The sequence below is a fragment of the Galeopterus variegatus genome, unplaced genomic scaffold (assembly GCF_000696425.1).
Source record: "Galeopterus variegatus unplaced genomic scaffold, G_variegatus-3.0.2 Scaffold471, whole genome shotgun sequence".
Lineage (NCBI taxonomy): Eukaryota > Metazoa > Chordata > Mammalia > Dermoptera > Cynocephalidae > Galeopterus > Galeopterus variegatus.
The window spans coordinates 169,566-185,086 of record NW_007726582.1 but is presented as its reverse complement, the minus strand read 5'-3'; the positions used below and the strand labels follow the sequence as shown (position 1 = coordinate 185,086).

The 15,521-nt window shown below is 34.3% G+C and overlaps 1 protein-coding gene across 1 annotated transcript in view; it reads right to left on the bottom strand.

Moving 5' to 3' along the window:
- SMCHD1 (structural maintenance of chromosomes flexible hinge domain containing 1) overlaps nt 1-15,521 on the bottom strand; it is a 148,884-nt gene that overhangs the window by 99,181 nt on the left and 34,182 nt on the right. The window contains exons 9-17 of the mRNA XM_008569163.1: nt 14,890-14,980; nt 13,922-14,132; nt 10,961-11,081; nt 8,561-8,744; nt 7,833-8,027; nt 5,581-5,694; nt 4,920-5,026; nt 4,125-4,207; nt 3,843-3,956 (exon numbers count right to left, since the gene is read on the bottom strand). Coding sequence (XP_008567385.1) covers nt 3,843-3,956; nt 4,125-4,207; nt 4,920-5,026; nt 5,581-5,694; nt 7,833-8,027; nt 8,561-8,744; nt 10,961-11,081; nt 13,922-14,132; nt 14,890-14,980 — 1,220 coding nt within the window. The remainder of the gene's footprint in view (nt 1-3,842; nt 3,957-4,124; nt 4,208-4,919; nt 5,027-5,580; nt 5,695-7,832; nt 8,028-8,560; nt 8,745-10,960; nt 11,082-13,921; nt 14,133-14,889; nt 14,981-15,521) is intronic.

Genomic DNA, 15,521 nt, shown 5'->3' with positions numbered 1-15,521 from the left:
CCCCCCCCCCCCCCGCCACACACACACACTCATGGGAGAGAAAAGGAGTGGAGACTGAGTTTCACTATCAAAGGTCGAAGATTTAATCAATCATGCCTGGGTAATGAAGCCTCCATAAAACCCCAAAAGGATTAAAATGGATTAAAGATCTAAATTTAGGACCTAAAACTGACACTACTGGACAAAAACATATGGGAAATGCTACATGAAATGGAAGTCGGAAGTGCTTTTTTCGAGCAAGACTACAAAGGCAAAAGCAACTAAAGCAAAACTACACAAATGGGACTAACCAAACTAAAAAGCTTCCACACAGCAAGGGGTACTAACAATAACATGAAGAGAAAACCAACAGAATGTGAGAAAGTATATGCAAACTACACATCAGAAAAGGGGCTATTATCCAGAATATATAAGAAACTCAAACAACTCAACAGCAAAAACAATCCAATTAAAAAATGGGCAAAAGACCTGAGCAGACTTTTCTCTAAAGACAACACACCAATGGCCAACAAGCACATGAAAAAGTATTCAAAATCATCACTAATGAGGAAATGCAAATTAAAACCACAGTGAGATATTGTCTCACCCCAGTTAGAATGGCTATTATCAACAAGACAGAAAATAATAAATGATGATGAGGATGTGGAGAAAGGGAACCCTCCTAACATTGTTGGTGGGAATGTAAATTGGTACAGCCATTGTGGAAAACAGTATGGAGGTTCCTCAGAGAACTTAAAATTTATCTACCTTACATCCCAGCTATCTCACTATGGGGTGTATATACCCAAAGGAAATGAAATCCATATCAAAAAAGCCACCTGCACTCCCCATGTTCACTGTAACACCATTCACAATAGCAAAGAGATGGAATCGCCTAAATGTCCATCAACAGATGAATGGGTAAAAAAGCTGTGGTGTGTGTGTGTTTATATATATATATATAAACACACACACACACACACAATGGAATACTATTCAGCTATAAAAAGAAATGATATCCTATCATTTGCAGCAACACGGATGGAACTGAAAACCATCATGTTAAGTGAAGTAAGTCAGGTATAGAAAGACAAACACTGCATGAACTCACTCATATGTGGAATCTTTAAAAAGAAAAAGTGGTTTTCATAGAAGTAGAGAATAGAATAATGGTTACCAGAGGCTGGGAGGGGTAAGGGGTGGGGTAGGAGAAATGGTGGGCTAATGGTATAAAACTGTGCTATATAAATGAATCATTGTGCAGTATATGCATGTATTGAAACAACACACTGTGCCCCACACAAGAATGTACAAGTAAATGTTAAAATTTTAAAAATTAAAATTAAAAAATTCAAAATTAAACAAAACCAAAAAATAAAACCGAAAAGGGTTCAGAGAGATTCCAGTATGGTCAAAACATCAAAGTGTTGGGAAGGACATGGAAGCTCTGGGCCCCTCCCACACACCTTGCCCTATGCATCTCTTTCATTTGGCTGTTCCTGAGTTGTATCCTTAATAATAAACTGGTAAACCTAAGTAAATGGCATTTTTTACAGAAATAGAAAAACCCATTCTAAATTCATATGGAATCTCAAGGGACCCAAAAGCAAAATCAATCTTGAATAAAAGGAGAAGAAAGTTGAAGGACTCACATTTCCTGATTTTAAAACTTACTACAAAGCTACAGTAATCAAAACAGTGTGATACTGGCATTAGGACAGACATACAGACCTATGGAATAGAGAGCCCAGAAATAAATCCTCATATATATACTCAACTGATTTTCAACAAGGGTGCCAAAACCATTCAATAGGTAAAGGACAGTCTTTTTAACAAATGGTACTGGGAAAACAATATCCAATGAAAAGTAAGTTAACCACATACAAAAGTTAACTCAAAATGGATCAAAGAACCACACAACTAAAACTAAAAATCTCTTACAAAAAACATTCAGGAAAAGCTTCCTAACATTAGATTTGACCAGTATTTCTTGCATATGATAATAAATCAACAGGTAACAAAATAAAAAAGACAAGTTGGACTATATCAAAATTTAAAACTTTTGTGTATCATACAACACCATCACCACAGTGAAATAGCAACCCACAGAGTGAAGGAAAATTTGCAAATTATATATCTGATAAGGCATTAATATCTAGAATTATAAAGAACTCCTACAACAAGAACAGCCAAAAACAACTTTTAAAATGGACAAAAGACTTGAACACACATTTCTCCAAAGAACATAAACCGATGACCAATAAGCACATGAAAAAATGCTCAACATCACTCATCGTTACGGAAATGCAAATCAAAACCACAATAAGATACCACTTCACAGAAAAGTGCTGGCAAGGATAGGGAGAAACTGAAACCCTTGTGCATTGCTGGTGGGATTGTAAAATGGTGCAACCACTGTAGAAAACAGAACGGCAGTTTCTCAATAGATTAAACAATTACCATATAACCCAGCTGTATTAGTCCATTTTTGTATTGCTATAACAGAATACCTGAAACTAGGTAATTTATAAAGAAAAGAGGTTTATCTGACTCACAATTCTGGGACAGCTGCATCTGGCACAGGCCTCAGGCTGCTTCTACTCACGGCAGAAAGCAATAGGCAGCCGGAAGGTACTAGCAGATCACATGGTGAGAGGAAGCAAGTGGGGGGGGGGGGGGTACCAGGGTCCTATAAACAACAGCTGTCACAGGAACTAATAAAGCGAGAACTCACTAACTACCCCCACCTCCCAGAAAGAGCATTAATCCATTCATGAGGGATCCGCCCCATGACTCAATCAGTTTCCAACACTGCCACATTGGAGATCAAATTTCCACATGAGTTTTGGAGGGGACAACACATCCAAACTCCATCACAGGAAGATCAGGATAACAGTCAGAATCAACTGTTGGCTTTCAAGATGGAGGAAGGGCCATGAGCCAAGGAAGGAGAGTGGTTTCTAGAAGTAAGAGAAGGTAAGGCTCCCCTAAAGTTTCTAGAAGGAATACAATCCTGCTGACACTTTGATTTTAGCCAGTGAAACCTGTGTCAAATGTCTTCTCTCCAGAACTATAAGATTATAAATGTATGTTATTTTAAGCCACCAAATAAAGAAAAAAAAAAGTTGGGGAAATATAGTGTAGAGTGTCACAAAAGCCAAAAATAAAAGAGCATTTCAGTAAAGTGAGAGTTGGTCAAACTATTAAATACTGCTGAGAGGCCTAATAAAACACTATACAATGGAAGTACACACTATAATTGACTAGCCTTTAAAAGCTAGAAATGAACACATAGGGAACCAAATCTTGAAAATACATCCAGACACGCAAGTTCATAGTGATAGAACAGATTACTGAAAGTATTACATGAAAATATTTTCAAGAAGTCAAGACAAAAACAATGAACAAGAAAGTTAACAAATACGGTGATTAATGTTAGGGAAATAGAAGATGAGCAATAATACCCAAACCTTTTCCCTTCACCACAGAGTAGAACAGGCTTATTATGTGAACCATGTACCTCTGGCCTACAGTTTCAGAGCCACAGTACTTCTTATTTTAAAAGGGAACTTAAGGATTTTCTAAATTCCTACCCAATGCAAATTCCTCTACATATGTACACAATACCTTTACTTTAGTCCACAGCTATCCATGTAGAAAAATTCAGGATGAAGTGTTAAAAAAAAAAACTTACAAAAGTACCTACAAAAAATGAATTATTCTTATACACCTGGAATTCCTGACTTTAATCAAATTCACTGTGCCTATCAGATTGCTAGATCACCAATCACTACATGAAGATTTAAATCTATATCACATCTACAAGAACAACATGAAAGATCCAAATTAGTTTGTATACTTACAGTGTAATATAACTTTGAGCTCCACCAGGAGTTTCTTTGACCCTCCATGACTTGTTCCTGGAAGCTTTTGCATTGCTTCACCTTTTTTATTCAATATTTCAATTCTTAATGCACCTGTGAGCCCAAAATTTAAAAAAAAGAGTGTCTTAATTACACCCAAAGCATCTGTTGAATCTGCTAGGTCTTCATATTGCATTTTAATTTTTCACGGTCTTTTATATACTGGAAATATAAGACAAAAGAAAAGCATTTTTTTGGTATCAGAAAGAAAAACAAACATACCAATGGGGGTTCCAGCAAGCCTAATCTCATTTGGCAATAATTCATCTCCCTCAGGCCAAGTTACTGACAATCTATCAGGAAGCCTATTATGAAACAAGCATATAAATGTTTCACAAACTGTGTTAATTATGGTCTTAATCATAAAAATACAAGTTACTAGAAATATATTTTGAAAGGTTAAATCTGGAATTCTATATGATTAATCATCTACAAGTTTTTTCCTTCTTAACCATTGCTGTGGCTACTGAAAAAGTAAGACAAAACCTCTTAGTATTAAAAGCCAGAAAATATCAATTTTTTGTGGTTTCTCTATTTGTTATTGATACAAGTTACCTTTGGGAGACAGGATAAACCTAAGAATAGAAGAATTCAGTGAGAATCAAAATGATTGCATCATTAGCTATACAAGCAGAAGAGCCAAGAACAGTCTTGCTTTTCTACTTCCTTTTACTTCTTTTTTTGCTAATCTTAACCTCTCAGCAGGTACAATTTTCTTCTAGTTGTAGGCCAAACCAAGTCTTTTTTTTAAAAAATGCCTTAATGATAGTGCCAATAAGAGTGACACTTTTAGATACATAATATTTGCTTTTTTCCTACAAAAGAATGTAGGACTGTTTTTATAACTAGACCTCTTGATTTTAATATCAAAAAGTTCATCTCAATATGCAAAACATCTAAGATTACAAATGGCATATCAGAAAAGTAAATTACATACTCAAGAATACTTAAAAATACTGTAATTCCTCTCTCAATTTTTCTTGTTATTTTTGTCATGCACCATGAAATGTGACTTACCTTGCCATTTCATCTTCTACATATTTTTTAACAGCTTTCTCAGCAACTGTCCTATCGAGCTTTGCAATTGGCACAGTTTTTATTTCGTCATACAGTGCCTGAGGTTCCTAAATAAATAAAATAAATCTATAACAACATTTCAAACTCCAAAGAAAACTATTTAAATTTACCTGCAATAAAAACAAACACCCATGTTTCTTCCAAATATTTTATCCTAATTAAGTATATAAGTCATAGTAGCTATTCTTCCATTAGCCACAGTGTTTATTTCCATATTTTATGTAACCACCGTACTTCTAATGATATACCATTCAAATGTTAACTAGAACATGATATAGGAAAAAAATTCACTCCAGTTTTGTACTTATTCTTGAGATGGAAAAATTCTGGCCCTGAAGGAAATGTGCACTTTATAAAATTACTGTGATAATTAGGAATAATGTTTTTAAACACTGGGCATACATATGTTAAGTTCTATAGATTATTAAAAACATCAAGTATGAAACATAAAAATTCATGATAAAACTATGACCACTTTATCCAAAAGAAAAACCAAATGTAAGGAAAATACAAAGTATTCTATCTTTATTTCAACATTTACGAAAAAGTAAGTGGTACCAACACATCTTCAGTAAGTACTTTTTATTACTTGCTGTCTTACCATTGCAATTTGAACTTCTCCTCCTGTAGCATATACTTCACCATCATGATCACCATAAAGAAAAAATCTTACTATGCTTCCATAGAAGAGGGGAAGTGTCTTGATCGTCTTTACCTAATATTTAGTTTTGAAAAAAGATTTCAGTATTAATATTTACTGAGAGAAATAGGTTTAAAATTACTTCACAGAGCTCTCTATACAAGGAAAAAAACTCTGGTAACTATCACTAGAAAAACTAATAAAAGAAGCATTCTAATATTGTAATAAAATTGCATTTGTGAAGTTCTCCACTTATTCTTAACAAATCTTTGTAAAGATACAGCAGCTTCATCAAATACTGTATGTCATAGTTAAGCATGTCTTAAAAGCCCATAACTCTTTCAAACTCAATTATCATGAATGCCAAAGTATCTGAAACCTTTTTCCCCTATAAAATTTTGTTCTCAGACTATGAACAGTGATTTATAAACTGTGACAAGTTAACATTTCTTTCAAATAAATTAGGTCAAAACTTGCCTATATTTCTTTTCCTTACTTAGCATGAAAAATCTAAGAGTAATTTCCTTTAGTCCAATTCAGAAATTCCCAAAAAAGACTACAATCTACCTTTCTAGCCTATTTTTTTTTTTTTTGGTCTTTTTCATGACCGGTAAGGGGATTGCAACCCTTGGTGTGGTGTCGCCCACACTGCGCTCAGCCAGTGAGTGCACCGGCCATTCCTATATAGGATCCGAACCCGCGGCGGGAGTGTCGATGTGCTCCCAGCGCTGCACTCTCCCGAGTGCACCATGGGCTCGGCCCTCTAGCCTCATTTTTAAACTAATTCTCTTCACACATACACACATGCACACACGCATATGCGCAAAGCTGCAAGACAACCCAACTCTTACCGCTTGCTGTTTTCTTGCACTTACCTATGTGTGTGTCTAGGCTCAGATTACCTTCTCCTACAAAGCATTTTACTCAACCACCAAAAAGCATTTGACAAAAGTGATCACTCCTTCCTTCTTGTAACTCTTCGCTTGGCTTCAAGGATATCATATTCTCCTAGTTTCCTTCAATCTATCTGTGAGTCTCCTTTGCCAGTTCTTCCTTTTCATTCCAACCCCTAAATGCTGGGAAAGCTCCAGGCTCAGTCCTTGGTCTCATTAGCTATATTCACTACTTCTAAGGTGATCTCATCTGATTCCATGGCTTTATTTTTATTTTTATTTTTTAAAGATGACCACTAAGGGGATCTTAACCCTTGACTTGGTGTGATAAGCACCACGCTCACCCAGTGAGCTAACTGGCCATCCCCTATATGGGATCTGAACCCATGGCCTTGGTGTTATCAGCACCACACTCTCCCGAGTGAGCCACGGGCCAGCCCCTCCATGGCTTTAAATATATAATAATGCCTCACATTTATGGAGAGAATGGATGCCCCTCTATCTTAGTAATTATCCATCTATCCCTTTTCAAGATCCATGCAAATGCTGCTACTTTTTTTTTTTTTTGGTCTTTTTCGTGACTGGTAAGGGTCACAACCCTTGGTGTGGTGTCGCCCACACTGCGCTCAGCCAGTGAGCGCACCAGCCATTCCTATATAGGATCCGAACCTGCGGCGAGAGCATCGCTGCGCTCCCAGCAGCGCACTCTCCCAAGTGCGCCACGGGCTCGGCCCCAAATGCTACTTCTTGTCCAAAGTATTTCATAATTTGGTCTCTTGTCTCAAGACCTAACACGATTCAAAGTCACAAAATTCTTTCTGCTCCTTCTAAACTGCCAATGCACAACATATTCTCCATGTTCATTGCAATTATCCCTGCCTTGCATATTATTATTTATATTTATGTTATCTCCATCTTTAAGCTATAATATTCCTAAGAACAAAACACATCTCTTAGATCTCTGTATTCTCCATAGTTCACTCAAAAGGCACAGTAACTCACACACAGCAGGTGCTAAAGAAAACAATGCTTAAAAAATCATTACATCACACATTAAAAAAAAAAAAAACCCTGAGAATCTACATGTGTGTAAAGTTTAGTGAAACAATAAAAACTTTGCTCACTGAGCCTTTGGCAATACAGTTTTTAAAAAATGCTATATCATGTTATTAAAATCAGTTTTTAATTTTCAGTTTGTCCTTTTCATTCTTTCTTAGCTCCTGAGGAGCTAATACGTGCATTATTTTTTGTTGTTGTTATATTCGAACACATCTAATTTAGTTTCAACCACTAAAAACTGAATAAAAAAGTGAAACCTACCAGTTGTCCTGCTTTGTATATTTTTCCATCCCATTCTATTGCTGCGTATGTAGCCCAAGGGCCTTGCTTTTTAGAAGGAAGATCAGAACGTGTAACTATTCCTTTAAAAAGTGTAAATTTTATTTGTTTGTCATATTTTTCATGACAGTCCTTCAGCCATAAAGCAAATTCTCTGTCAATTTTCATTCGCTGCTCCTGTAAAATTTTTAAATGTTCTATAAAGTACAGCTACTAGTAAGCAAATATAACAATAGACATTTGTCAGTCATTCTGTTTTCTTTCTGTACATCCCACTTCAGAAAAGCAAATTTAAAAAATTAAAACATTTTGCTGGATACTTTTCCTACAAATTTAGGAGATTTCAAACAAAAGTATTACAGAAGGGAGAAAACCTCTGACATCATCCTTGGAATCAAGGTCTCAACAGTCAATACTAACAATAAAACTTTCTATTCCTGCTTTCAATCCTAAGATATACCAAAAAATGATGAATACTTTAAGATCGAATAAAGATATGTAAATTTTATTCAAACATGGTCTAACCAGTTTGAAATTTTTGAGCAATGAACACTTGAATGCTCAGGAGAAAACATTTAAACATCATAGGCTTTTGAATAAACAAAAATCCAAAGTATGCAAAATATCAGTAAAAACCTATACTACTAGTGACTTTTACTTAAAAATAGGACATTTGTAAATGTTCAAAACTTGATATTTAAAAATCATACCTGTCCATTTAAAATCCTTGTAAAAAGGGTGTTCTTATCTTTCAATTTTAACTCAAGATCCATAAAAGTCAGTTTATTTGTGCTGACCTGGAATTTGTCATTAGTGAATAATGCACCAGATATTCTATTGTAGCATTCAATTGGTGCAAGCCCTCTCTTCTTAGGAGGAGTACACCAGTCAAAGCTTGAACAGAACACAATATTAGTAAAAAGATTAAGTTATAAAACAATATAATTTCAGCAAAAAAATCAAAACTTACTCTAAAGGGCATCCAAATTGGAATATAAGTAGTCAAATTGTCCATCTGCAGACAACTTGATTTTATATACAGAAAAACCTACAGATTCCACCAAAAAACTCTTAGAACTGATAAACAAACTTGGTAAAGTTGTGCAACACAATATCAACACACAAAAATCAGTAGCATTTCTATACACCAACAGCTAGCTAAAAAAGAAATCAAGAAAGCAATCCCATTTACAAAAGCTATAAAAAATAAAATGCCTAAGAATAAATTTAACCAAGGAGATGAAAGATCTGTCCAATAAAAATCACAAAACACTGATGAAAGAAATTAAACAAACAAAAAAAAAAAAGGAAAGACATCCCATGTTCATGGACTGAAGAGTTAATATTGTCACAATGACCATACTACCCAAAGCAATCTACAGATTCAATGCAATCCTTTTCAAAATACCAATGATATTTTTCACAGAAATAGGAGAAACAATCCTAAAATTCATATGCAACTACAAAAGACCCTGAATAGCCAGAGCAATCATGAACAAAAAGAATAAAGCTAAAGGAATCACACTACCTGATTTCAAAATATATTACAAAGCTATGGTAATCAAAACATCATGGTACTAGCATAAAAACAGACACATGACCAATGGAACAGAATAGTGAACTCTGAAATAAATCCACGTATTTATAGCCACTGTTTTTTGACAAAGGCACCACAAATAGTCTCTTCAATAAATGGAGCTGGGAAAAAGGAATATCCATATGCAAAAGAATGAAAGTAGAACTCTTTCTCTCACTATATACAAAAATTAACTCAAGATGGATTAAAGACTTAAAATGTAAGACCCAAAACTATGAAACTACTAGAAGAAAACATAGAAGAAATACTTCAGGGCTGGCCAGTAAGTTCAGTTAGATACTTCAGGACATTGGTCTGGACAAAGATTTTATAAATAATACTTCAAGAAGTACAGACAACAAAAGCAAAAGTAAACAAATAGGACTATATCAAAATAAAAATCTTCTTCACAACAAAGGAAACAATCAACAGAGTGAAGAGGCAACCTGAAGAATGGGAAAAAAAATGTGTAAACTATTTATCCAAAAAGGAATTAAGATTCAGAATAGACAAGGAACTCAAATAACTTGGGTGAAAAAAAAAATCAAATAATCCAATTAAGAAATAGGAAAATGACCTGAATAGACATTTCTCAAAAAAAGACATACTAGTGGCAAACAGGTATATGAGAAAACGATCAACATCACTAATCATCAGGGAAATGCAATTCCAAAACACTATGAGATACCATCTTACGCCAGTTAGGAGGGCCATTAGCAAAAAGACAAAAAATAAATGCTGGTGAGGATGTGGAGAAAGGAGAATTCTTTTACACTGTTGGTGGGAATGTAAACTAGTACAACCACTATAAAAAAAGTATGGAGGTTCCTCTAAAAATTAAAAATACAACTACTACACAGTCCAGCAATCTCACAATTGGGTATTTATCAAAAGGAAAAATCTGTAAATGATGAGTTATCTGCACCCCTATGCTTATTGCAGCACTATTCACAATAGCCAAGATATGGAATCAACCTAAGTAGATGAATGGATATAGAAAATGTGGTATATATACACAATGGAATACTATTCAGACATAAAAAAGAATGAGATCCTATCATTTGAGGCAACAAGGATGAGCCTGGAAGGCATTTTCCTAAGTGAAATAAGTCAGGCACAGAAAGATAAATAACACGTTCTCATATCTGGGAACTTAAAAATATGAGCTCACAGAAATAGAGTGGAATTATGGTTACTAGAGGCTGGGAAGGGAAGCAGGGAAGGAAGGATATGGAGAGGTTATTTAATGAATACACACATACTGCTAAATAGGAAGAATAAGTTATAGTGTTCTACAGTAGTGCTAGGTGACTAACAATAATTTACCGCATATTTTCAAATGACTAGAAGAGAGGAGTCAAATGTTCTCAACACACAGAAATGATGTTTGTGGAAACAGATATGTTAATTACCCTGATTTGATCACTACACTACACATTATATACATGCATTGAAATATTCTATACCCAATATGTACAATTACTACATGTCAATTAAAGAATAAAAAAAAAAATGATGCCCCCCAAAAACTTACTCTTCTACTGATGTATATGGTATTAACCGTCCATTCCAAAAACATTCAAAAATAGGCCTTTTCCCTCTTGCTGCTTTCTCAAGTATGCAACAATCATCATCATCATCTTCATCTTTTAATTCTAGATCAAAGGGTAACAGAGAACAAAATGTTAATTGCTATAAAGTATAATCATTTTTTATCACTGAGAAGTCAATTTCTATAAGTGAAGTATTACAGTTGCTTCAGAGAAATGGTAACACAAACATATGATCTTTCAAGTTATGTTCTATAAAACCTAAAGGGAGTTTTACTCTCTGCTCTCTCAGGCAAATTTCCAAAATAGTTTCACATTACCAGTGGTGTTGGTCATTTAAAGGTCAATGATTACTTATATACTAATTGATCTGTGTTAAGAGTACCACACTAGCTGGTGAGCCTACAATCTTTAAAACCTATTTATAAAATTAACAGCATCATACATCCAAGAAGATTATGCTGTATAGCAAATCCATCTTCCCTACAAACATAGGAGCTTTAATCCTGTATCTAAAACAAAGTTTCAGCTGGCCCGTGGCTCACTTGGGAGAGTATGGTGCTGATAACAACAAGGCCACGGGTTCGGATCCCTATATAGTGATGCCTGGTTGGGTAACTTGGGAGAGCATGGTGCTGACAACACCAATTCAAGGGTTAAGATCCCCTTACCAATCATCTCTTAAAAAAATACTAATAATAAAATAAAATAAAATAAAAAAATAAAACAAAGTCTCACAATTCTTTTGGAATCAATATGTTGACATGAAAATCATCTGAGAGCTGGCCAGTTAGCTCACTTGGTTAGAGTGTGGTGCTGATAACCAAGGGTCAAGGGTTCGAATCCCCTTACTGGCCAGCCACACACAAAAAAAAGAAAGAAAGAGAGAAAAGAAAATCATCTCAGAAACCTATGTATCAAGTTTGCCTAGTTTGGACAAACTAGTCAATAATACTGAATTTAAGTTTACTTTATATAAATTATCACCTTTTCAAAGATCAGATTTGGGTAAGTACGAAAAATGCACACATGCAGAATAAGATATGTTACCATACATCAAAAGCATAATTAGCACTTTATATATAAAGTGTCCATATAACATTGTTTGTTAGCAATACATTCTCATATATCCAAATAAATTAGAATTAAACATTATGATCCTGATATAATAACACCTCACCTATCCTGGTATTAAGTCACCCACCTAAAACAAAGCTGTCTCCCCACCAAAAGCCCACACAAAAGGTACCTTTGTAAAAGTTCCTTTCAACAAAACTAAATCACTTTGTTCTTAGAAGAGAAACTCTGACCATCACTCAACTTATGGCTTTTATTTTAAAACATCATTTGAAGAACTTTCTATCTTTTAGTTTACAAGCATACAAAAATTAGAAATAGCAAATTAAACAGGAGTCAGAGGCAACACAGAAGGCAGAGCCACTGAGTAATAACATGTACTGAGCACTTATTAAATAGTTGCTTCAAAGAAATGATATTCTAGAATCTTGCCCCACATTCTTATTTAACCCTCACAATACCTCTATGAGGTATGAAAAACAATCCCATTTCACAGATGAGGAAACTGAGGTAGGGAACAGTTTGTCCAAGTTTACACAATAGAAAGTGGCAGAGATGGGATTCAAATCAAGAAATCTGGTTGCAGAACCCACAAAACTAAGTTTGTACTAGGGAAGTATTCTGGATGAGAAAGTTTAATATTGTTAATACATAAATTCAATGCAATCCCGATAATCCCACTAGGATTTTTTTAGTGAATGTACAAAGCTAATTCCAACGTTTATCTAGAAGAGCAAAAACTTAAGAATATTCTCAAAAAAGAACAATAGCGATAATGTCTTGCCCTAAAAATATCAATATATAGGGTAAAGCTACAAGAGAGTATCATTACTCATGTATAAAAATACAACAGAGTACCCTATGATAAAGAACCTAGACCTATGTACTTATGGCAACTTAATTCACTATAAAAGTGGTGTTACAAACTGCTGGGAAAATTATAACATTCAATAACTGGTACTCAAACAGAGCACCATATGGAAAACATTAAGTTAAATCCCTACCTCACTCTACACACAAAAAAGGAAAACACAGATGCATGTAACATAAAATGACAAAAAAGAAAAAGAAAAAAAGTACAGGATCTTTTTATAATCTTAAGGTGTAAGAAGCCTTTCAACAGCAAGACAAAGGGCCAGCCCTTGGCTCACTTGGGAGAGTGTGGTGCTGATAGCGTCGAGGCCACGGGTTCAGATCCCTATATAGGGATGGCCAGTTGGCTCATTTGGGAGAGCGTGGTGCTGACAACATCAAGTCAAGGGTTAAGATCTCCTTACTGGTCATCTTTTTAAAAATAAACAACCACAAAGAAAAAACACAGGAAGACAAAATCAGAAAGCATAAAAAAAACCCTAATATATGTGGCCAGTTGGCTCATTTGGGAGAGCGTGGTGCTGACAACATCAAGTCAAGGGTTAAGATCTCCTTACTGGTCATCTTTTTAAAAATAAACAACCACAAAGAAAAAACACAGGAAGACAAAATCAGAAAGCATTAAAAAAAACCCTAATATATGTGACTGCATAGAGCGTAAAACTTCTTTATAAATACCTACAAAAATGTAGGTAAGACAAATGGGGAATATATAAAGAATTAATATGCTTACATATCTAAAAACTTAGTTCAGTAAGAGATCTAAGAGAAAAGAAGTTTCTTAAAGTCAGTGCTTAATTCATCTGGAATTGAATATATACAAAAATCAAGAATTATAAAAATTACAAATACCTAACAATTTAAGACTTGCATAGGAAAAAAATTTTAATATTCATCTAACCTTAATAGCCCAAATAATAATGATAATTTTTTAAAAAATCACTATCCTAAATTGTAATTTCACATTTTGTAGCTAAGATAACAGATTGACATACTTGATGGAAAGCATGGATCATCGGGGTAAGTTTCTCTATCATATAAGAAAGGATGATATCGGATAATCCCTTCCACTACACCGTCTCCTTCAACATGAGCCTTGAACTCAAAACTATCAGCTGCTGTGTTTATATACAACGTCTGCATGTCGTCTTGTATTTCCCTTAGGTTGATAATCTTAGGTGCCTTCCCTTTTTCAAACATAGAAATCTAAAATAAAAATAAAACAAAAACAATTAAATTCTATGATGACTCTTCTTTTGTTCTCAGCTATAATCCAACAACAGAATAGGCAAAAACTACTTTCATTTCTACAAGTAATCATCTAGTTTAATGAAATATAGAGGGGTCTTCAAAAAGTTCATGGAAAAATGCATATTATCTTTCAATTCTATTTTTCCATGAACTTTTTGAAGTATTCTCAGGTTAAATAACTTAAAGTAGCATCTCAATAAGGAAAATAATCATAAAAAATAGAAATTAAGCAAAGAAACAGCAAACCAGCTAAAGGACAGGTAAGTCATGAGTACATTCAAGGTTTCCTGATAGAGGTAGGAAGTAGTACAATGTTGTATGTGAAAATCTTTTAAAGGTGTGAGCTAGGATATTGAGAACCCAACACTCAAATGTTCTGTGTTTCTAAATCTTGTCACTACCATAAGACTTCTATAAAGAAAAGGAAAGCTATGTATTGTCCCTTTTCCTCCCTGCTTCAAGACATGATGTTCAGCAACTATTATCTCTATAAAAGAGAGAGAGAGAAAAGAGAAACCAAGTACTAAATAAGGATTCAAGCAAAATACAACTAGGAATAAACTCTTTACTTAAACATCAAATAACCAAAGTACTTTGGTAAAAGACAAGGAGAAAAATGCCTAATTATTGACTGATTTTTGCTATCCAGAGTCACTGGAACTGAAACAGATACCTAATAATGTGTAATATTTTAAGATGAATATTATCTTACTTCAATATCAATGTTGTTGAAAGGTCCAACTTCTTTTGATGTACGTATTTCATTTCCTTTTGGGCCATGAATATAGTAATGGTAAATATGCCTAAAATATAGAAGAAAAGCTTTTTACTTCTAATTCACATAAAATTATGGTTCATAAAATCTTCTAACAAAACAATTTTATAGCTACTATTTAATAGTACTTACTAGGTGCCATGCACTATATTAAGCATTTTTTAATACAGTACCCCATTAAATGGTAAAACAATTCTGATATGCAGGTATTGCTACATCTCATTTTATAGATACAGAAACAGATGCAAGGAGTACTTATAATTTATCTAAGATCACTGAACTAAAGTTAGGGACAGATGGGCTCCAATCCAGACCTCTCCAACTTCAAAGCCCACATACTTTATACTTCCAAGAAGTAGAATTTGTCAAATAAATAAAAACTAGAAGGCAAGAGTATATAACTCTATTTGCCAGTTATGTTCTAGAAAGGACTCCATTATCAGAGAGTAAACTGGATTGGATATCTTTAAATAATCTTCTCAATGAAAGAATATCTCTAGAACTTTCATCTCTCCTCTCTTATGGCACTGAGATAATCTTACCTCAACATTACAAAAACAAAACCAATA